The following is a 23,186-nucleotide window of genomic DNA, read 5'->3' as shown; positions in this document are numbered from 1 at the left end:
ATACTCAGTACAACAATTATAAGACCAACCTTGATTAATCTGAAAGGAAGGCTCATATACTGCAAAGCTGAAGGTCAGGCTATCATTGCTATCACCATCTGAAGCAGATAAAGTGATCAGCGTTGTCCCAGCAGTCATTTCTTCATAAGGCGTTAATGTACTTGATGGACAGGGGCTGCAAACATGAGATGTATTCTTATTTAGCAAATCAAAAAACCATCAGTGCAAACAAGAACTGATCTTGTCAACATGGTAATAATGTTTAACATACCTGATAGTGGGAACTTCATCATTTACATCAGTAATTGTGATAGTTACTGTGCCTGTACAAGCGAGGCTTGGAGATCCAGTGTCATTAATAGATACCACAGCGTAGAAAAGCTAAAGGTAAAGCACCAAACTCAGGAGTAAATCAATTAATGAGATCTATGTCACAGGTCTGTACATTGAATGGATTAAAGTATCTGTGCGGAAGATATTTTCATTACTCAGTAATAAAAATTATATTTCATACCATGTCGCCATTTTCAAAATCCAAAGCAGATGCTGTGGTAATTTGACCCGAATTGCCCAGGTTAAATCGTGTGGTGGTATTGGTGGAGGAGCTCGGCAGAAAAGAATACTTGGGAGAAAGAAACAAGAAGTTATATTCCCATCAGCTAATATTTAATTCTTTTGGTGAGGTAAACTTATCAGTTGCAATTTTTACTTGTTGCAATCAAACAGAAGGAGCATGAATTAAAGCTTATTCCAAATGTAGAATTGGATGTATTTAACTGTGAGTGGCCTACTAAATCTCAAGTAAGAAATTCAGAAGTGATGATCTACTGTAGCTGCTATTGTTTGGAGAATGCATAACCTTGTGCATTGTTTAGATTCAACAAGATTAGTGCATGGGAAATAACTGGAGATTTGACAACGTTAGGAGAGCAGAACAAATTCAGAGGAGTTGTTGAGAGAGTAATAAGAGACTTGAGACAAGGTGACATTATGGAGGAAAACCTGAATGTTAAAGAAAATTGGAGGTGAAAGGGGAGAGAAGGGGAAGAAAGAAGCAGATAAGGTCAAGATAGTGTGAAGGATAGAGAACTGTGGGAAAATAGGATTGATGATAGTTTGGGATTAGTCAGACATTGATGTTTCATGATTAGTTTACACATAGTCACACAATCAAAATATATTTGTTCATTAACCTGACTTTATTCAGCCTTACTGTTACCAAAGTAGACTTTACTTCTTTAATATCATGTGACTCTGCTTAACCTCGTCTGACAAAGAATTGCACCATGGGATTTCACAGAGCTACATTTCAATTATTTTCAACCCTCAAGGTTGAATGAGCTCACATTCTCCTGACTCATTGAATCTTTACCAGAATTCTCTGGCATCATCAATAAAGGGAGGCTAGAATTTTGTTTCAGTGGGAAAGGAGGAGTATAGAAAATACAAGAACTGTGTTATACGTCAGCTTTGTTTTAATTTGTAGTAATTTTGAGAAGAAACATTCATACTTAATGAAATGTAAATTCCAAACTGAGATAGTGAGGTCAGAGTATCAAACACAAAGACAAGATAGTATACAACCTATAATCTAAACAGACAAAAGAGGTATCATAAAATGTTTATTTATCCCAGCGGTAATCTTTAAAATTTTATGAAATGACAGGTAAAAATGCAATGAACTAATACAACACTGCCAGTGAATGATCTCTTAAAAGATCAAGCAGTAGGTAATGGCATGTTATGTTTAACAGATTGTTTTCTTTAAAAGGAAAGGAATCTGAAATTGGGTATGCATGGCCTAGCCAATCAAAGACTCACCATGAACTGTTCATTCAATGTGCATACATCACCTATCCAATTAAGAATCTGTTTATGCAATGCATTAACCAATCACAATTCATAAATATCTCTGATCTTATTATAGGTTGTGGTTTGGAAAGGGGTAAAAAGGCTTACTTTTCAATAGTTGTGTGTGCAGAAATAAGAAAACAAATTAGTGAAGCACTCCAGCCAACTGAAGGTCAATATTCCTGTCCGAGTGTAATTTTTGTTGTCCTTGTTTCAATAACTTAATACATTGCTGAATATTATCTAAACACTTTTATACCAACAACAGTGAGATACTTAGTCAAAACCTGACTCTATGAATCAAGTAAGACTGGATTTCAGAGCCTAAAAATGAGAATGAGAGAAGGAAAAATGATCTGGATGAAGGAACTGAGGGCATTCTGGCTACATTTGCAGATGATACAAAGATAGGTGGAGGGAAAAGTAGTATTGAGGACGTGGGGAGGCTGCGGAAGGATTTGGACAGGTTAGCAGAGTGTGTAAAGAACTGGCAGATGGAGTACAACATGGGAAAATGTGAGGTCATGCACTTTGTTGAGAAGAATAGCAGCATGGACTATTTTCTAAATGGGGAGAAAATTCAGAAGTCTGAAGTGCAAAGAGACTTGGGAGTTCTAGCCCGAGATTCTCTGAAGGTAAACTTGCTGACTAAGTCAGTAGATTGGAAGGAAAATGTAACTTTGGCATTTATTTTGGGAGGACTTGAATATAAAAACAGGGGTGTACTTCTGAGGCTCTGGTCAGACCACATTTGGAGTATTGTGTGCAGTTTTGGACTCCATATCACAAGAAAGAGGTACTGGTCCTGGAACTGGTTCAGAAGAGGTTCATGAGAATGGTCCCAGGAATGAAAAGCTTATAATATGAAGAATGTTTGAGGAGCCTGGGTCTTTACTTGATGGAGTTTAGAAAGATGAGGGGGATCTAAATGAAGCTTTAAAAAAAACTGCTGGACAGAGTGGATGTCGGGAAGATGTTTCCATTGGTAGGAGAGCGTAGGACTCAAGGGTACAGCCTTAGAGTAAAGGGAAGACCTTTTAGAATGGAGAAAAGGAGAAACTTCTTCAGCCAGAGAGTGGTGAATCTATGGAATTCACTATCACAGAAGGCTGTGGAGGCCAGATCATTGAGTATATTTAAGACAGAGTTGATAGGTTCTTGGTTGTAAAGGAGATCGAGGGTGATGGGGAGAAAGCAGGAGTATGGGGTTGAGAAAATTATTAGCCATGATTGAATGGCAGAGTCGACTCGATGGGTTGGATGGTCTAATTTCTGCTCCTGCGATAAGGTTAGGGTTATGGTCTTATGGAGAAGATTAAGATGGTAAATGAGGAAGAGGACAGGCGAAGAGGATGATAAAGACATGGAGCCAGCATATTAGAGATGTTTGAATAGAGGCAGGAAGGAAAGCAGAAAAGAGGGGAAGAGAATGAGTAGGATAAGAGTGCAGACAATAGATATCTCCAAAAAGAGGAGGAGCAAGCAGCTATGTTAACTACCAAATGCTCAACATATCCGGACTGGGATTTGGATCAATCGTATCATCACCATGGCTACAAGAAGCACATAGGCTGGATGCTCTGTAATTATTGGACCACCTCTCACTATCCTGCAATTCCCTACATTTACATGCAATTGTCACAAGGGCTAAAATAGTTAACCTGAAGTGAAAACTTTGATTACATGCCTTAAGTTTATCCAAGCCAGAAATGCTGATTCATTGGTAATGACTTACTTGCAAAGTATCTCCGTCAGGATCAGATGCAGTTAATTTATAGACAAAGGTACCACTAGCAATAGTCTCCAGAACGGTGACAGATGGTCCTGTGCCAAAGGAAATATGATTATTATATTATATTAGTGTACAAATGAGGGTGTTAATGGCCGTACAATAGTTTATGATTGAGATGGGCCAGTGATGAAATATTTCAGTAATTTGTGAAAATTGTCCCTTTACCATTGACATTGAGGTGACCTAAATTTAGATCACAAATTCCTTGTCACCAAAACACCAGTTCCAGGAAAGAATTTTTAAAAATCATTATGAAACAAGTCAATGTGTTGTACTTGTTTCAATGACTGAGCACAAACAATTTTATGGCCTAAGTACATTTTTCTCAAAATCAAAAGGCGATGGCTTCTGTGAGAATTGGTTTGAGAAGCCAAGTTTTAGTGTGTTTATTTCTAAACACTGGTCAGCTCTGGTTGTTAAAGGTGACAGCGGGCTGTAACCATGGATGTCCAGCAACAGTCCCTGGAAACTAGAAATGTTCAGGGTTCTGGATGTGAGTTTGCTCGCTGAGCTGGAGGGTTAGTTTTCAGACGTTTCGTCACCATTCTAGGTAACATCATCAGTGAGCCTCCGACGAGGCACTGGTGTTATGTCCCGCTTTCTATTTATCTGTTTAGGTTTCCTTGGGTTGGTGATGTCATTTCCTGCATTGGTGATGTCATTTCCTGTTCTTTTTCTCAGAGGATGGTAGATTGGCTCCAAATCAATGTGTTTGTTGATGGAGTTCCGGTTAGAATGCCATGCTTCTAGGAATTCTCGTGCATGTCTCTGTTTGGCTTGTCCTAGGATGGATGTGTTGTCCCAATTAAAGTGGTGTCCTTCCTCATCCATATGTAAGGATACGAGTGATAGTGGGTCATGTTGTTTTGTGGCTAGTTGATGTTCATGTATCCTGGTGGCTAGCTTTCTGCCAGTTTGTCCAATGTAGTGTTTGTCACAGTTCTTGCAAGGTATTTTGTAGATGACGTTTGTTTTGTTTGTTGTCTGTATAGGGTCTTTTAAGTTCATGAGCTGCTGTTTTAGTGTGTTGGTGGGTTTGTGGGCGAACTTTATGCCATGAGGTCCGAGTAGTCTGGCAGCCATTTCAGAAATGTCTTTGATGTAGGGGAGAGTGGTTATGGTTTCTGAGCCTGTTTTGTCTGTTTGTTTGGGTTTGTTGCTGAGGAATCGGCGGACTGTGTTCATTGGGTACTCGTTCTTTTTGAATATGCTGTATAGGTGATTTTCTTCTGCTCTGCGTGGTTCCTCTGTGCTGCAGTGTGTGGTGGCTCGTTGGAATAATGTTCTAATGCAGCTTTGTTTGTGGGTGTTGGGATGGTTGCTCCTGTAGTTCAGTATTTGGTCCGTATGTGTTGTTTTCCTGTAGACGCTGGTTTGAAGTGCCCCCTTGACTGTTTGTCGAACATTGACTGAACTACAGGAGCAACCATCCCAACACCCACAAACGAAGCTGCATTAGAACATTATTCCAACGAGCCACCACACACTGCAGCACAGAGGAACTACGAAGAGCAGAAGAAAATCACCTATACAGCGTATTCAAAAAGAATGGGTACCCTATGAACACAGTCCGCCGAATCCTCAGCAACAAACCCAAACAAACAGACAAAATGGGCCCAGAAGCCATAACCACTCTCCCCTATATCAAAGACATTTCCGAAATGACTGCCAGACTATTCGGACCTCTTGGCATCAGGGTAGCCCACAAACCCACCAACACACTAAAACAGCAGCTCATGAACTTAAAAGACCCGATAAAGACAACAAGTAAAACGAACGTCATCTAAAAAATAACTTGCAAGAACTGTGACAAACACTACATTGGACAAACTGGCAGGAAGCTAGCCACCAGGATACATGAACATCAACTAGCCACAAAACGACATGACCCACTATCACTCGTATCCTTACATACGGATGAGGAAGGACACCACTTTAATTGGGACAACACATCCATCCTAGAACAAGCCAAACAGAGACATGCACGAGAATTCCTAGAAGCATGGCATTCCAACCAGAACTCCATCAATAAATACATTGATTTGGAGCCAATCTACCATCCCCTGAGAAAAAGAACAGGAAATGGCATCACCAACACAGGAAATGACATCACCAACCCAAGGAAACCTAAACAGATAAATAGAAAGCGGGACATAACACCAGCGCTTCATCGGAGGCTCATTGATGATGTTACCTAGAATGGTGATGAAACGTCTGAAAACTAACCTTCCAGCTCAGTGAGCAAACTCACATCCAGAACCTCAACCTGAGCTACAAATCTTCTCAAAACTCACTATGTCCACGGTTGGTGGGAGCTTGAAGCTTTGGATGGTGGAGGTGAGGAGAGAAGACAGGAAAGGTCAAAGCTGAGAGAGGTAATATAGATGGGTTTCAAGGTTATGCAGGGCAGGAGAGATTGGTAGAAAATTTCCCCGAGGTTTTGGGGAGATCGGGAGAAAACCTCCTGTTCTCCTTGATCCAGAAACCACAGCACACATGCATGTACTCTGCTGGATCTGCTATCTCCTACTTCCCTTTCATTTCCAGTTTTCCCAAAGCATTTGAAATTGGCCCCACAACATTGAAAATGATACACAGAATTGCAGAAAACCTATTCATTCAAAAATTATAATCACTGGCACAACTTTCAGAAACAGTTTACTTAAGCATCCCTAAAATATGCATCCTTAAACTAAAAAGAGGCGCAAGTATGTGGGATTTTGCTGGGTTTCATATTTTTACCACAGGCTGTTGGTTAAAGTTCTGTCATATGGCTGATTATAGAATTCCCCAGGAAAATTTAGGTTTTATAATGGATGCAGCTATCTCAAACAAGTAAAAACAAATTAAATGTTGCAAACTTAACTCCAATACCTGGCAAGGCCCTATGTTCAAGAAACCATTGTCCTTTTGTAAAGATCAGATCACTTTGAATGAAGATGAAGCTGTAGTATCTATTTGCCAAATATTCATTACAGAATGAACACAGCTACCAGCTTCACCTGGTTTTAAAATGGATGATGTGTAGGGCAAGCTGAACCGGGCTGTCCATATAAACACAATGGATATGGGAACAGATCAGAGACTAGGAATCCTCCAGCGAGTAATTCCCTCCCAGATTTCCCAAAGTCTGTCCATCATCTACAAGGCACAAGTCAGGAGTGTAATGGAATATTCCCCACTTGCCTGGATGGGTGCAGCTTCATCAACACTCAAAAACCTTGACACCATTCAGGAGAAAGCAGCCTGCTTGATTGGCACCACATCCACAAACGTTCACACGCTCCACCACCAATACTCAATAATAGCAATGTTTACCATCTATAAAACGCAATGCAGAATTTCCTTAAGGCTCCTTAAATAGTATGTTTGAAATCCTTGACCATTTTCATCTCGAAGGACAAGGGAAGAAGATATATGGGAATATCTCTATCTACACATTTGCTTTCAAGCAACACACCATCCTGACTTGGAAATATATCGCTGTTCATTTAGTGTCACTGAATCAAAGTCCTTGAATCGCCTCTATAACAGCATTGTTGGTCTAACTACATCAAAAGGACTACAGTGGTTCAAGAAAGCAGCGAACCGCCACTGTCTCAAAGGAATCTAGGGAGGGTCAATAAATGCTGGCCCAGCTAGCAATGCCTGTATGGATGAATATAAAAACGCACATATTTGTGTCAGGATTTGCCTCTCCACTCAACAACATCTTATAGCAATTGAAACTTGACCTTCCACTGTACAGTAGATACGCCATAGATGTGAGCCAAAAATGTCCGAAAGAGACAAATTTTCTCTGGTATGTAACACACAGTTGGTCAATGTATTGATTGTTACTCCACTTGTCACAATTGAGTGGCACTCACCAGCTACAAGCAGAGGATCACAAACAGGAGCTTCATTTACAGGTTTTAAAGACACAGTCAGGTTACAGGTAGTGGTATGAGATGCCATGTCGGTGACGACAATATTTAGTTGGTAGTCCGTAAAACCAGCCGTGTCATAATCCAGTGTGGAATTGGTAACAATCCATGCATCATTTCCAACTGAAAGTGAAAAATAAGTTGGCTCATACTGTTCATTAAAAAAAATTCTTTATGATATTTCTGACTTTAGTAAAATATGTGCTTTATTTTTACATTGACTGTTTATTAAAGTTATTTTGGTCTAGTAACTCTACACATTTTGTGAAATTAGTTTCTTGCACTTTCATGTTGCATTTGTTTAGATTGTTGGAAATGCTAATAAGTTCCACTGTGACCATATCTATCGGACCAATGCTGCTTCATACAGAAAAAGCAGCACCTCCTTTGGGAAAGGTTAGAGTTTTAGTACTTCTCAAATAAAATAGATTATGAAATTGCTGAAGTTTAACATGCAAAATGAAAATGGCTTGCCATAACACAAAAATAGGAAGTCTGGAGAAACTCAATTGGTCTGGCAGCAAGGGAAAGAAAAGAAAACTGTGCAGTGATCCGTCATGTTTGTCATCACTTCAGCCTTATCTTCACTGAAATGTTATTGATAAGGCTGCAGTGACCCTGCATAAAGCTGAGGAAAAATCAGTGGAAGATACAGAAGACAGTCAATTTACAGAATGCCAGTTGTATAGCCTTTCTAGAACCTTTGTCTTTTAACCCGTGCTAGTCATAGGGTCAGAACACTATACAGCACAGAACCAGACCTTTGGTCAAACTCGTCCATGCTGACCAGTATCCCAGCCTTAACTAGGCCCATTTGCCTGCATTTGGACAATATCCCTTGCAACCTTTCCTAATCATGTACTTTTTCTCAAATGTCTTTTAAACATTGTAATTGTGCTCGGCTGTACCAGTTCCTCCGGCAGCTCGTTCCATACATGCACCACCCTCTGTGTGGAAAAGTTGCTCCTCAGATCCCATGTATTAGCCTTACTTCACCAAGAGTATCTTGGCAACACCACTACTGGTCAAATTGGTTTTGTCCTAAAGGGCAGAGCTGGGTCTGCAACAGAACCGTTTAGAGGGAGAAACAGACTTGATCTCATTTTCACCAATCTGCTTGCCCCAGATGCACATGTCCATAACAGTTTGGGTAGGAGAGATCACCAACAAACTCCCATCTTCACTTTGAGGATTCCTTGTGTTGTGTTTTATGGCAGATCACCATGAGAAGTAGAAAGATTTTGAACGGATCTGACAAATCAAGTCTGGACATCATTGAGGTGCTGTGGTCTATCAGTAGCAGCAGAATTATACTCAAACATGATCTGCAACCTCATGGCCCAGTGTAATCCCAGCTCTTTCATTATCAAAAGTTCAATCCTGGTTCAATGGGGAGTGCAGGAGGACATGCCAGGAAAAGCACCAAGACATATCTAAATATGAGGTGTCAATTTTGTAAGAGTACAACACAGGACTTGCATGTCGAACAGCTGAAGTAGTGTGAGACAGACAGAGCTAAGTGATTCCAGAACCAACGGCTCAGATCTAAGCTCTGCAGCCCTGCTGCATCCAGTCACGAATGGGATGAGCAGTTCAACAACTCACTGGAGGGAAAACTTCACAAATATCTTCATCCTCAGTGATGGGGAAGACCAGAATATTGGTGCAAAAGCTAAAGTTGAAGCATTCACAGTAAAAATAAGTGCCAAGTGGATGATTCATGTCAGCCTTCTCCTGAGTTCTCCAGCATCATAAATACCAGGCTTCACCCAGTTTGATTCATTCCATATGATATCAAGAAATGGCGGAAGGCACTGGATACTGCACACATGCTGAGCCTTGACAACATTCCAGAAAGATTACTGTAGGCTCATGCTCCTGAACTTGCTGTATCCTATCCAAGCTCTTCCAATGTGGAAAATTGCCCAGGAATGTCCGGTAGAGAAGAAGCAGGATAAATCCAGCCTGGTAAATTACGGGCCCATCAGTCTACTCTCAACCATCAGTAAAGAAAGAAGTTATCATTAGTGCTATTAAGCATCAGTTGCTTAGCAATAACCTATGCATTGACGCTGACTGATTTGAGTTTCAGTAGGGCCACTTAGTCCCGGACCTTATTACAGCCTTCTCTCAAACATGGACAAAAGGGCTGACCTCCAGTGATGAGGTGAGAGTCACTGCCATTGATATCAACATAGTGTTTAACTGAGTATGGCATCAAGGAACTGTGATAAATTTACAGTCAGTGGGAATCAGGATTGTTGGACGTCAGTCATATCAGCTTCAGGAGTTCTTCAGGGTAGTGTCTTGGGCCCAACCATCTTCAGCTGTTTCAATAGTGATCTTTCCTCCATTCTAAGGTCAGAAGTAGGGATGTTCGCTGATGATTTCATAATGTTCAAATCATGCCAACTCCTCAGATACTGAAGAGGGCCATGTCAAAATGTACAAGGATTTAGAAAGTCACAGAGATAGTAAGAATTGCCACATAGTGTGAAGCTGAAGGAACACAGCAGGCCAGGCAGCATCAGAGGAGCAGGAAAGCTGATTTTTCGGGTTGAGAAGAACGGTCCTGATCTGAAATGTCAATTTTCCTGCTGCCTGGCCTGCTGTGTTCCTCCAGCTCCACACTGTTATCTCTGGAAATTGGCAAGTAACATTCATACCAAACAAGTGTCAGATAATGACTACGTCTAAGAAGGCAGAATCTAACCATTTCCCTCGACATTCAATGGCATTACCATTGCTGAATTCCCCAGTTTCAACATCCTGGGGTTACCATTGATCACAGATTGCTGCAGACTAGCCACATAAATACTATGGCTCCACATAAATACTATGTCAGAGGTAAGAATCTTGTGATGAATAAGTCACCTCCTGACTTCCCAAAGCCTGTCCAATGTCGGCAAGGCACATGTCAGGAGTGTGACGAAATACTCCCCACTTACCAGGATGGGTGCTACTCCAAAACCACTCAAAAAACCTGACACCAGACAGGACGAGGCAACTGGCTTGATTTTCATCACATCCACAAGCATTCACTCCCTTCAACACTGATGTTCAATAGCAGCAGTGTGTACCATCTGTGTGATGTAATCACCAAATCTCCTTAGGCAGCACCTTCTCCACTCACAGCAATTTCCATTTAGAGGCACAAAGTAAGCAGATACATGGGAACACCACCATTTGCATGTTCCTCTCCTAGCCACTCATAATCCTGTCTTGGAACTATATTACCATTTCTTCCCTGTTGCTGGGCCAAAATCCTAGAACTCACTCCATAATGATTGCACCTTCACCAAAGGGTTGCAGTGATTCAAGTAAGCAACGCGCTGCTATATTTTCAAGGACAATTAGGGATAGGCAATAAATGCAGGCCTTGCCAGCAAAACCCAGATTGCATGAATTGCTAAAAAGAACTTTTCAGCAAATAAATGGGATCTGTCACTCCACACCTTTTTATTCTCTCTGTCTTAATTTGTTTTCAGAATATTGTACAAACTCAGCTACCTTCCCTTCTCTGGTAGAAATTGCTTTGTCAGTGTTGTATTCATAATAGTGCTTTAAGCCAGTTATTTTGGATGTAAAGTACCAAAAAATCTCCCCAGTAAACGAGCAAAATGTGTTTCTTTTTCATATTGAACAATGCTTCTAATAAGATATTACTTTACAGATGTATTTTTGTTTAAATTGAAAGCAACCTACAATGGAATTACGACAATACAATTAACTTAAGTTCATTTTTACCATTCTACTAAAAGTGTTAATGTTCTCAATTTACTCTCCTTAATATATTAATGCAAGAGAATGCCTTGCTTATATTTAATCTTTTAATAGTAGCTTTTATTTTAAATTCCAGACAGGATACAACTGTTGCTGCAGCGTCCTTGGCATAAGACATATTTTGAAAGCAAATGAGGCACCATGAATAATTAAAACAGGGTTTCTGCCTCCCAATTTTGGCTTGGGACAGTCAGTTGGTCATTTTTTTAACCTGTTTTCAACACATTCATACACTGATCTTTCATTATATGAGGCAAATAGCAATATCAACAGATCATTGTCAGAAAGGAAGAAGTAAAAAGAGCAAAAAAAGGAAATAGCATTTCAAATACACATTCAGAAATGCTTACAAGAAGTGATGTTAATCTCCTTACCTTGATGAATTTCAAAATTAGACACAGGGATTGCAAATGAGAAAGTCAAAGTGTCAGTGCTGTCATTGTCAAAGGCTGACAAAAGTGCAATATTTGTACCAATATTTACTTCTTCATCCATTGAGACTGGGCTCGAAGGGCATAAACTAGAAAATAATTCATTGTTAAGTTGCAATATAGTATCTTTTGATTTTGGTCTAACTTTTCAGTTGTTTTGAACAAATGTATGTTTAATAAAACTTTTACATATAACAAACTGCAGAAATGCAGAATGAAAGTACAGCTCAATCTAAGTAGCAAAGTATTATTATGTGAAATGGCATGAATTGCAGTCTATCTGTTGCTCATAATCAATTTGACACTTCTTATGTGTTCTGGTATCGGCACATTTACATATTATGCTTTTTAAATTTGAGGTGTTCAAAAGCTCTGCTATGATGCCTTAACTGAACAGTCGGCCCTATTCCCCTACTCTCCTTGGATTTGATCACCCAAATTGGCTCTCACATGATATACTGACTTAGAAATTCTCATTCTTCTTTTCAAATCCCGCCAGTACCTTTCTTCTTCCTTTGTCTGTAATCGCCTCCAGCGTATAACCGTCTGCAATACCTGCACTCCTCTACTTCTGACCTCTATCATTCTCAATTATAATTGATCAATGACTGAGAATCAAACTTTTAATCATTTGACCTGCTATTTCCTTAATGTCATACTGTGCTTTAATTAACAATGTCTTCTGAACACTTTGGGATATTTCATTAGGTTATTGTTGAGCGTTGTTCTATGATTCAGGAAAAAGGATATGTGATCCAAAATGAGACTATAATTCGAAATGTTTACCAGAATCTGAAGCCAATTACACAGAACAAGAATGTTTCTAATTACTTTCCACAGTCACAATAATCATGAGGGATATCAGGAAATGTCCATGCTGTAGTCTGGGATAGCAAGGTGTGGAGTTGGAGGAACACAGCAGGCCAGGCAGCATCAGAGGAGCAGGAAAGCTGATGTTTCTGACCTGTCCGTATTCCCTCCCACCTATCCACCCATCCCTCCTCACTGACCAACCCACCAACCCAACTTCTTACCGACACTTCCCTTTACTAGCTTCATCCCTGCCTCCTTGACCTATCCATCTTCTCTCCCACCTATCTGCTCCACTATCCACATTCTATCACCGTCCTCCTTTCTCTATTTATTTCAGACCCTCTTCTCCACCCCTATTTCTGAAGAAGGGTCCAGACCCGAAACATCAGCTTTCCCGCTCTTCTGATGCTGCCTGTCCTGCTGTGTTCCTCCAGCTCCACACCTTGTTATCACAATCGTGAGTTGTTATATTAGGGTGTAATGTGCTTTCTTCTCTTATTGTCTGAAACTTAAAATGAATATCTTACTTGTATGTCTTCACCTAAGCACCCTCACTAAACATAAAACTCATTATATCAAATTTTTTTTCATTCATTGTTTCCTACAGCTGAGAACTCCATACGTCACTGAGTCCACAAAACTAAAGAGTTGTAGAATGAAGTTTGATGTATTCTTATTATTGGTCTCTTGATCCACTTCCTTTTTTTTCTCCTATTCTTTGAACTTGGTTGTATCCTCAATTACTATTCACAGTCTTTTGTCTATGTTTTAACAAAGGCTAAATTTTAAAACCAGAGAGACAAAGCTACAAATAAGTCATGTGAGTGTGACATGTCTGATCAGATTCTTTTTTACAAAAAAAAATTAAAAAGAAATATTCTATAATTACTAAGGGTACATATACATTTGAATTCAGAATGGCTGAAACTCAGAATATGTACATATGCAGTAACAAAGCAAATTCTTTTTTCTTAAACATGGTAATAGTTGAAACTGTGTATAAAAAAGTTCAATAACGAACCTTATCACCGGAGCTTCATCATTGACATCAGTGATGTGGATAGTTACAATGCCAGTACAGGTATTTCCTACTGAGTCAGCAACAGAAATCACTGCATGATACTGTGACAGCTACACAGGGATAAAATGCAATAGCTTTTTCATTAACAGACAAAACTATTATAACTGTTTCATTTCAGTGAGTAATCATTTTGTGTAATTAAACCTCTGCTGAAGAACTTATCTTGGGAAAAAGAATGGATGCATAGAAACCTGAACAACTAGAACATAGAACATAAAGCAGTGCAGCACAGGGACAGGCCCTTTTAAATTAATGCTATTAAATGCTATTCTAAATTAATCCCATCTGCCCGCAGATGATCTGTAATTGATTTTAAAAAGTATGATACTGCTGAAAGTAATCTTCCTTTCTGTTTTCATGCTCATTTTGGAATTAGCCCTTGTAACCATGCAAATTATGGCTGTCCAGCAAACTGGGACACCATTACATATAATGTGCTGAATAAGTGAACAGCTTATCATAGTCATACCTGATCAACAGCTTCATAATCCAATGAACGTATTGTAGAAATGTCACCAATTGTATTAATTGCAAACAGAGTAAGTGTACCAGATGTGGAGCTTGAGAGAATAGTATACTGTTAAAATAAATTTAAAAAGAATACACAAGCAGTTGTAAAAGGTGTAACCATGACTGTTTTAAATAAATAGAAAGCGATTGTATAAAAAAAAGCTGGCACTTTTATATTAATAAGTATTAAAATACACATGCTGTGTAATAGAAAACTCAGACAGATTTCATTGCGAAAGCTTATGAGGTTCTATAATGTGGATTAAAATATATAGATACTGCTTTTGGAGTGTTGAGGTCGTATTCATAATCTGCCGACACCAGTTCTTTTACATGTGGGCGTCAGGAATGATTAGTGCTGTAGATTAATTCCCATGTTTGTGTCCAGGGCTGGGCTGCTTGCAAATTACTTGAGGGCACTTCCACCAGCTCCTTTCCACATTGCCAGTTGCCCCCTTTACCAGCTCATCTCCATACCACCGGCTGCCCCCTTTCACATCAGTTGCTGCTCCCTTTCACACTGCCAGCTGCCCCCTTCACCAGCTCCTCTCCAAACTGCCAGCTGCCCCCTTTCAAACCACCAGCTGCCCCCTTCACCAGCTCCTCTCCACACTGTCAGCTTCCCCCTCTCACACTGCCGGCTGTCCCCTTTTCCACTGCCGGCTGTCCCCTTTCACACTGCCGGCTGTCCCCTTACACACTGCCGGCTGTCCCCTTTCCCACTGCTGGCTTCCCCCTCTCACACTGCCGGCTGTCCCCTTTCACACGGCCGGCTTCCCCCTCTCACACTGCCGGCTGTCCCCTTTCCCACTGCCGGCTGTCCCCTTTCACACTGCCGGCTGTCCCCTTACACACTGCCGGCTGTCCCCTTTCACACTGCCGGATTCCCCCTTTCACACTGCCGGCTGTCCCCTTTCACACTGCCGGCTTCCCCCTTTCACACTGCCGGCTGTCCCCTTTCACACTGCCGGCTGTCCCCTTTCACACTGCCGGCTGCCCCCTTTCACACTGCCGGCTGCCCCCTTTCATACTGCTGGCTTCCCCTTTCACACTGCCGGCTGCCCCCTTTCACATTGCCGGCTGTCCCCTTTCTCACTACTGGCTACCCCCTTTCATACTGCTGGCTTCCCCTTTCACACTGTCGGCTGTCCCCTTTCACACTGCCGGCTGTCAACCTTTCACACTGCCAACTTCCCACTTTCACACTGCCGGCTGTCCCCTTTCACACTGCTGGCTTCCGCTTTCCCACTGCCGGCTGTCCCCCTTTCACTCTGCTGGCTTTGCCCTTTCACACTGCCGGCTGTCCCCTTTCACACTGCCGGCTGTCCCCTTTCACACTGCCAGCTGTCCCCTTTCACACTGCCGGCTGTCCCCCTTTCACACTGCCAGCTGTCCCCTTTCACACTGCCAGCTGTCCCCCTTTCACACTGCCAGCTGTCCCCTTTCACACTGCCGGCTGTCCCCTTTCACACTGCTGGCTGATCATACCAGCGAACTGTAGCCACGTGACAGTTAAAGAATGACCTGGAGGATAAAGTTGTTTAGGAGTTCTGTGCTGATAGGACATGACCAACATGATGCTGGGTACATTGACTGGTCTGGCAGAAAGCGTTCTGTTACTGCCAAGGAGCTTGGAGGAGTCGGGTTCCAACTTACAAAGGGAATAGTCTATACTTTTCCCTCTTCACAACTTCTGATCCATCTCCCTGATATGTTATAAGCAGTTAGGAGCTGTCTTTCTGCCCCTGGATCCTCTGTAATCACTGTGCACACAGCTCACCAAAGTATCTGCCCTCCCTGGCAAGTTTCAGCCTCAATTTCTGAGGAAGGGTCATCAGACCCGAAACATTAACTCTGGTTTCTCCCCACAGATGCTGCCAAATCTGCTGAGATTTTCCAGCAATTTCTGCTTTTGTTTTTGATTTACAGCATTCACAGTTCTTTCACTTTTATTCCTCACTACTCAGTTCAATCCGGAAGCATTACCATATACCTTTAAAGACATGTCAGTGTGGTAGCAGATGGTTTATAAAGTAGAAGTTCCTAAAAAAATCTTTTAATTTGGGTGCCTGGCTTTTTAAAGAACGGGTTTAGGGACGGCTTCCAACATAAAGGTTGTTAGTTGTGGATGGATGAACAAATGATTTAGTTCAAAGTGTAGAATTAATTTCTGGCATTATAATCAGCTTTTGGGCAGCGTGACTTCAGGATGTTCCACACTTACTGAGTTCCCTTTGTGGGCTGTCTTTTCATGATGAGGTATCTCACCAGTTCATGCTAGAAGCAACTGACAGTGCAGCAGTGAGATTTGAAGGTGGTCTGCTCGAAGCAGGGTTAGGGAGAATTGATGATGATACATGATCCTGGGGTAATGAGGGCAGTAGAGGGTGCATAATATCTGTTGTGTTATATCCCATGGCCAGCAAGAGACATGCTCATAACATCACCACTGTATGTGGCTTGAAAGCATAATTGTCTCATACTCCATCTGACCTTGCATCATTTGAAGCATTGACACCCACTGGAAGCATGCTCCTCTGTTATAACTTAAGAGTTTAATATTAGCTCAGACATATGTATACCTGCAGAATGTAATGTTTACATATAAATAATAGTTTGGTGTAATAAATGTATATCAGATTCATCAGCACCACAATATGCATGCCTGGTTTCTTACATTATAGGAGATTGCATATCCACTCCACATCAGGAAAAACACTTGTGTAGAAGCAAACTTACACTACTGGGAGCAATGAAGGAAACTCTCTGTGGGTAGGGAAACTCCTACATCTCTAAGCAATAGGAAGGTAGAACATAATAAAGAAACTTTTCTTTCACAACTGAATACTTGAAGTCAGCAAAGTCTGTGTTCTAATATTTATAATGGATTTTCATTCTTTGGTTTATTTCAAAATCGCATCAAACAAAACTATCTTTCCAAAAAGATGAAAGAAGTGGAGTTCTTGAGTATTTTTAAGGTAGAGAAGGATTATCTCTTGTTAAGCAAGGGGTGAAATTGCATCAGGGTTGGTGCAATTCAGATTTGAGGTTTCAATCCAAACAGCCATCAACATATTAAAAAACGAATAGGCTCCAGGGACTAAGTAGATTATTCTTTGTTTGTATGTTTGTAAAAAAAGGAAACTCACATTTAACACATCACCTTCAGGGTCTGATGCAGAGAAAGAATAGACAAAGTCTCCAGATTTAATGGTCTCAGAGATAGTCACGCTAGGTCCTGTATAAAACAATAGAAAGAGTTTAAAGTAGCAAATTATGTCAATTTTGTAATTGCTTGCATTTTACTAATTTCTTTCATCTGTATGCAATAGGAGGGACTGAGAGATAAGCAACATGTTTCTCAGTGTAGTCACTCAATGTTTGATTTCTGATTACCTGCCACTGTGTACAAGCATTGCCCCCATGTATACTGGTCAAGACTCTGCCATTTTAGTTGAATAATAACATTATAAGAATGTTTCAATAATTTGTCTCAATGAACTTAGAGCAGAAATGTAACTTTAAACAATAATTTGGCTATAGTTACTGCCAGTTAATTTATTACGTATAAAACAAATCTATTCCATGAACTTGATATTGTTCACCTTCTCTAAGATGTTTAGGGATGGGCAACAAATTATGGCCTTGCAGTAATGTCCTCATCACAAGAATGCACAATACAAGTCAATCTATCTCTAACTAATTATTTCATAAACCTAGATAAATGAAGAATCAAATTGTTTTAATTCCAAATGGTTCTTATTCTTCTGAAATCAGATTTAGAATCACTTCATGAACAATTGCTGACATTTCTATAGAGGTAATTATCTATTTCCTCTTGAAAAATATTACTGGGTCCTCCGCTTTTGTTAAATAGGCTTGCTATTTTAAAAGAAGTTATTTTGATGTTCTTTCACATCATGCCTTACCTATTCCATTAACAACTGAAGTACATTCAGGGGGTTCATCAACATCAATGATTGATACTGTCAGAGATTGAGAGGCACTGTGTGAAGCATTTATAGCTTGAACCACGAGAATATACGATTTAGGTATAGAGTCTTCATAGTTAAAATTTGCAGTTGTTTTAATAATTCCAGTTTCTGAAACAAAGAGAATAAAAAAAGATTTTATTTTGCACTGTTTGGAAGGCTGCATCTAAACTGAAAAAACACAATTAACAATATTTTTCTTTGATTTGATACTGGGAACTCAAATGTATCTCAAAGTAATGAATCTGAGTCTGTGTACATGTGTAAGATACAAACAAAGCATTCTTACTAAAACGGGGTGATAGAGGGAGTCCAAAGCTGCGAAATGATCCACGCAAAGTAACTCAGCAGATGTGTTCCATTTCACATGAACATGATTTTTGGCTGATTTTGCTTTAGCTACTACCCTCAGCAAACAGCATTGGTTGCTAGACATTGACCAGCAGAAGTGTACCTGTAGAGATGTGTCTGAGCTGTACAGCTGTTGTGAGAATTTTCATTGCTTTTTACCATACTAAGCAAAATCTGCACTATAACCATATCCAGGCCATGTATTTGACCCAATGCAGGAACACCGTTTGATTTCTCCCACAGCAACTCCAAATGAGGAAAACCAAACTATGTATACATTTGAAAGGTTTCCTGGAAAGTCACCAAAAATTGAAACAAAGCAGCACAGATGGAGATCTGAAATGAAAACAGAAAGCTCTGGAGAAACTTAACAGGCCTGGTAGCATCTGTGCAGAGAGGAACCGATGTAATGTTAAGAGTTCAATATGATTTTTCTTCACAATTATTGCCCAGAAAGTATGCTGATCTCTTTTGAAAAAGCAGAGCATGCTGGAAGTTCAAAGGTCACTCAATCTGCTCAAACTAACTTCTACATTCTACTGGCAGCATTTTCTGATTGCTAAATTTGGCAGCCCCTAGTTGTTTGTGCTGCTATAATACACAAGTGAAAACTAACAAAATATGTGGCCCATTTTCCAGTGACTACAGGAAGTGTTCATGTCCCTAGCATGCTTCTCTCTAACTTACACTTTAATTCAATACAGTGTGGAGCTGGAGGAACACTGCAGGTCAGGCAGCATCAAAGGAAGAGGAAAGTCGACATTTTGGGTTTACACCCTTCGTAAGTCCTGATGAAGGGTGGAACTCCAAAACATCGATGTTCCTCCTCCTTTGATGCTGCCTGGCCTGCTGTGTTCCTCCAGCTCCATGCTGTATTGACTCTTGACTCCAGCATCTGTAGTTCTCGCTTTATCCTTCAATTTCCCATGGCTCTATATGTCTGACACCTTCTTTCGGCACCATCAATGAGTGATAATGTACAACTGTTAAGTACTACTTGGCCGATGCAGTTGCACCTGCATCTTCCTTTTCTCCACGTACAACTTCTGTGAGCAAAGTTTACAAATATTTTGAATCATTCACATTCCACCCTTCTACCTGAGTCAGTGATTTAGGGCAAAGCTGCTATCTGTTTTAGATTGTTTTAACTCTTCCAGAGGAAAGATGAAAGCAAGTAATTGCTGGGAGTAGGTCCAACAGATGAATGAGACCTTTTTCCAAGTAAGTCCTATGGACTTTTTCCAGTCATTTGTTAAAGCTACCAAAAAGATTGAGGAAGCACATATCTTGTACATTAAAGGGACATAAATTGGGTAGGGTGCTAATAGCAAATTTCTTCAGTTTTTTTCAACATTTGACCGGGAGGATGATACCTTTAAATAGTATACCAGGTCCAGGTTGCTGCTGAGCACGTGTTCTGCAATGTGTTTAAGGGCTTAACTTGAGTAACAAGGCCTAAAATGGCAGGATGATCATTATGAAGCTAGTATTAGACGCTGACTGAGAGCTCCAACTTTTCACTGTGTGTACTAGCAACACATACATGTAGACCCCTCTCTGATCCCTTCAGCAACATGGCATTCAGAACAGACTATGCAGAAGCTGCTGGAAGCAACACTTCTCCAGCACCCCTATCTCTGAAAGCACTGATATATCAGAGCCTCTAATTGTGTGTGTGAATGGTTTATATGAACAAGTCTGTCAGATTTTGAAGCATATTTGTCTCTTTCTGCATGTGAGAAAAATTAGACTTTAAACTGTTCTACAATTAGATATGCATACAATTAACAAAGCATTAGATAATTACTCAAAAGTTTCCGGCTTATGTTACAATTTCTTGAACTTTACTGGAAAATTGTTGCTAAACCATAAATACTGCTCACCATTTTCAATATTAAAGTTTGGATTTCCTCCGAGAATGACAAATTCAGTAGCGCTAAAATCATTGGCTGTTGTTGCAACTATTGTGCCAATGGGTTCTTCCTCAGAAAACGTAACTGGATTTGATGAGAATGAAACACTTCCTGCAGTGATTTCCCAAATTCCTGTAAAACAATAAAGAGTGGAAATGCTTTTTAGAAAATACAACCTTTCATGAAAATATTGAGCTACCTCTTTCTTTCCAAGCAGTGCTGGCTACAGATACCTTAATGCTTCTTTAACCAGAAATAATAAGCTCACCAAAGTTTCTTATATGCTGCTTTTGCATTTGAGCTGTTATTGCAAGGAGACACAAATCTCCTAATTAGAATCATAAATGCCTATTGAAGGTCATGTCTACAATTTTTCCACTCAAATAAAATGTTAGGAAAATATGTACCTTGCAGTGTAAGTGCTGCCGTGACCAATATATTCATTTTAAAGGCTTCAGAAGGAATGGCCACCCTGCTTCAATCAGCTTCTATGTGTGGTACAAAGCATGTTCCTCATTCCACAGACAGAACTCGACTGAGTCTGACTATTGTCACTTAAAACTACCTTAACTTCAGCTTTTAAAGAGTTATTTGCAATTGACAAGAACAGCCTAACATCTGATCACACTACTGCATAATCAACATTGGAAAACCAAGAACTATTAAGGTATTGTATATCTCCTGTGAATTAAACATATTGTATTTCATCTCCTAGAAACGCTTCTAAGTCTCTAAAGCAAAAACAATTGACGGTTTGCTATTATTGCTGGTTAAACTGAGATGTTATTTGAGGGCCAGGTATTCACCAGGGTATCAGGGAGGACTCTCCTCAAAAAATACATATATGAGAATTTTACATTTTACTAAGCAGACAGATGATGTGTAATTTTTTTCAGAGAAATATTTGGAATGAAAATTGGCAACAAAATGAACTAAAATAGCAAAGTTACTGCTTCGTTAAAAATGACAACCTCTCTGCAACTTAATGTGTTGTTATGAAGTTGTAATATATGGGTTGTTAATATCTAATTACATCGACTCACAACTTTCATTTGAAGGAAAACAAGTTTACATGAAGCAAGGCACTAGCTTTAAAATGGTTATACAGGTCTCATGAAATTTGAGAGAAACCAAGTTTCTTGAAAGTGCTGCCATTGGTTGACAACAGGCACATCTGGACAGATCCCCTGCAGAATTCCACACTCTTCATTGTTTGAACTATCAGGAAACAGCTAGTGTGCTGGAACAGGAAGTCAGTGTCACTGAAATCATTGATGTGTGCCTGGAACAGGAAGTCTGCCTTCACTTTGCCCAAAGGCACATGCGTGGTTCTGCTAACACCAACACAGTGTTTGCTCACTCCTGTGTCCTTTAGTGCTCAACTCATCACCTACTTCAGTGCTTGGCTTACCTTCTCAACTCAACTATTGGCTCAATGCTACATTTGAATCACAGTTCTCTGTCAACTCCATGCCCAGCTAACCAACCCAATAAGCGCTGGACCCACCACTGAGTTTAGCACTCCACTTACCAACTCACTCATGCTTGGCTCAACACCGCTTTTACTAATTGGCTCTATGCATAGTGGCAACCTCATTCATACACATATGATTCTCAGGGGACTTGACAGGGCAGGTGCTGAAAGTTCTTTTCTCTGAGATAGTAGGAACTGCAGATGCTGGAGAATCTGTGATAACAAGATGTAGAGCTAGGTGAACACAGCAGGCCAAGCAGCATTAGAGGAGGAGAAAGGCTGATGTTTTGGGCCTAGACCATTCTTCAGATTGGGACAGTCTAGGACCAGAGGGTATCATCTCAAATTAAGGGGTCACCAAATTAAGACAGATATGGGGGTGAATTGCTTCTCTCATAGGACAATAACTCTTAAAATTCTTTACCACAGAGTTGTTGAGGCTGGATCATTAAGAATGTTCAAGGCTGAGATAGATTTTTAATCATTGAGGGAATCAAGGAATATGGGGAAATGGCAGGAAGGTGGATTTGAGGATTATCAGATCAGCTGCGATCTCAATGAATGGCAGAGCTGATTTAATTTGCTGAATGGCTTACTTCTGCTTTTATATCTTATGGTCCAGTGAGATGTGGCTATCTCTGAATAGACTAGCATTTCTTGTTTATTCCCAGTTGACTTTGGCCAGGTATTGGTGAGCTGCCTTATTGAGCTATTGTCTCCATTAGTGTAGGTTGATCTACAGTGCTGTAAGTGCTGTAAATCTTGTCCAAAATTTTGACCAAGTGACACTGAAGGAACATTGTTACATTTCCGAGTTAGGATTGTGGGTAGCCTGAAGGAACTCGGAGGGGAATTTGCATGTGGTGATTTTCCTATGTATTTGCTGCCCTCGTCCTTCTCGTCGGTAATGGTTTAAGGTTTGGCGGCTACTGACTAAAGAGCTGGTTGAACTTCTGCAGCAGATTTTGAAGACAGTACATATTGATACAACTGTAGGTAGTAGAGGGAATCAATGTTTATGGCTGTGATCCCAATCAAGTGGGCTGTCTTGCCTTGGATCGTGCCAGGCTTCATGAGTGTTGATGGAGTTGCCCTCATCCAGGTAATTGGGAATGTCCTATTGCGCTTCTGACTTGTGCCTTGCAGATGGTGGACAGGCTTTGGGAAGTCAGGAGGCCAGTTACTCCATGCAAGATTCCTAACCTCGGGCTTGATCTTTCAGCCACTGTATTTATATAGCCAATTGAGTTCAGAATGGTAACCTCAAGG

General features: G+C 40.4%; 1 protein-coding gene across 3 annotated transcripts in view; it reads right to left on the bottom strand.

Moving 5' to 3' along the window:
- The window catches only part of LOC125463329 (protocadherin Fat 4-like), a 110,586-nt gene extending 89,623 nt beyond the window's left edge, over positions 1 to 20,963 (bottom strand). For all 3 annotated transcript variants that reach the window (XR_009447241.1, XM_059654792.1, XM_059654793.1), the window contains exons 1-12: positions 20,851 to 20,963; positions 20,414 to 20,575; positions 18,117 to 18,290; positions 17,337 to 17,425; positions 14,147 to 14,254; positions 13,618 to 13,727; positions 11,727 to 11,872; positions 7,513 to 7,692; positions 3,587 to 3,675; positions 515 to 622; positions 272 to 381; positions 30 to 175 (exon numbers count right to left, since the gene is read on the bottom strand). Coding sequence is in view for 2 of the 3 variants with exons in the window: in XM_059654792.1 (XP_059510775.1) it covers positions 30 to 175; positions 272 to 381; positions 515 to 622; positions 3,587 to 3,675; positions 7,513 to 7,692; positions 11,727 to 11,872; positions 13,618 to 13,727; positions 14,147 to 14,254; positions 17,337 to 17,425; positions 18,117 to 18,290; positions 20,414 to 20,575; positions 20,851 to 20,887 (1,459 nt within the window). In the remaining variant the exon portion in view is untranslated. The remainder of the gene's footprint in view (positions 1 to 29; positions 176 to 271; positions 382 to 514; positions 623 to 3,586; positions 3,676 to 7,512; positions 7,693 to 11,726; positions 11,873 to 13,617; positions 13,728 to 14,146; positions 14,255 to 17,336; positions 17,426 to 18,116; positions 18,291 to 20,413; positions 20,576 to 20,850) is intronic.
- Between the last annotated feature and the right edge of the window lie 2,223 nt (positions 20,964 to 23,186).

This window comes from Stegostoma tigrinum, chromosome 25, assembly GCF_030684315.1.
Source record: "Stegostoma tigrinum isolate sSteTig4 chromosome 25, sSteTig4.hap1, whole genome shotgun sequence".
NCBI lineage: Eukaryota > Metazoa > Chordata > Chondrichthyes > Orectolobiformes > Stegostomatidae > Stegostoma > Stegostoma tigrinum.
The sequence above is the reverse complement of the archived record's forward strand: the minus strand, read 5'-3'. Positions and strand labels throughout refer to the sequence as shown.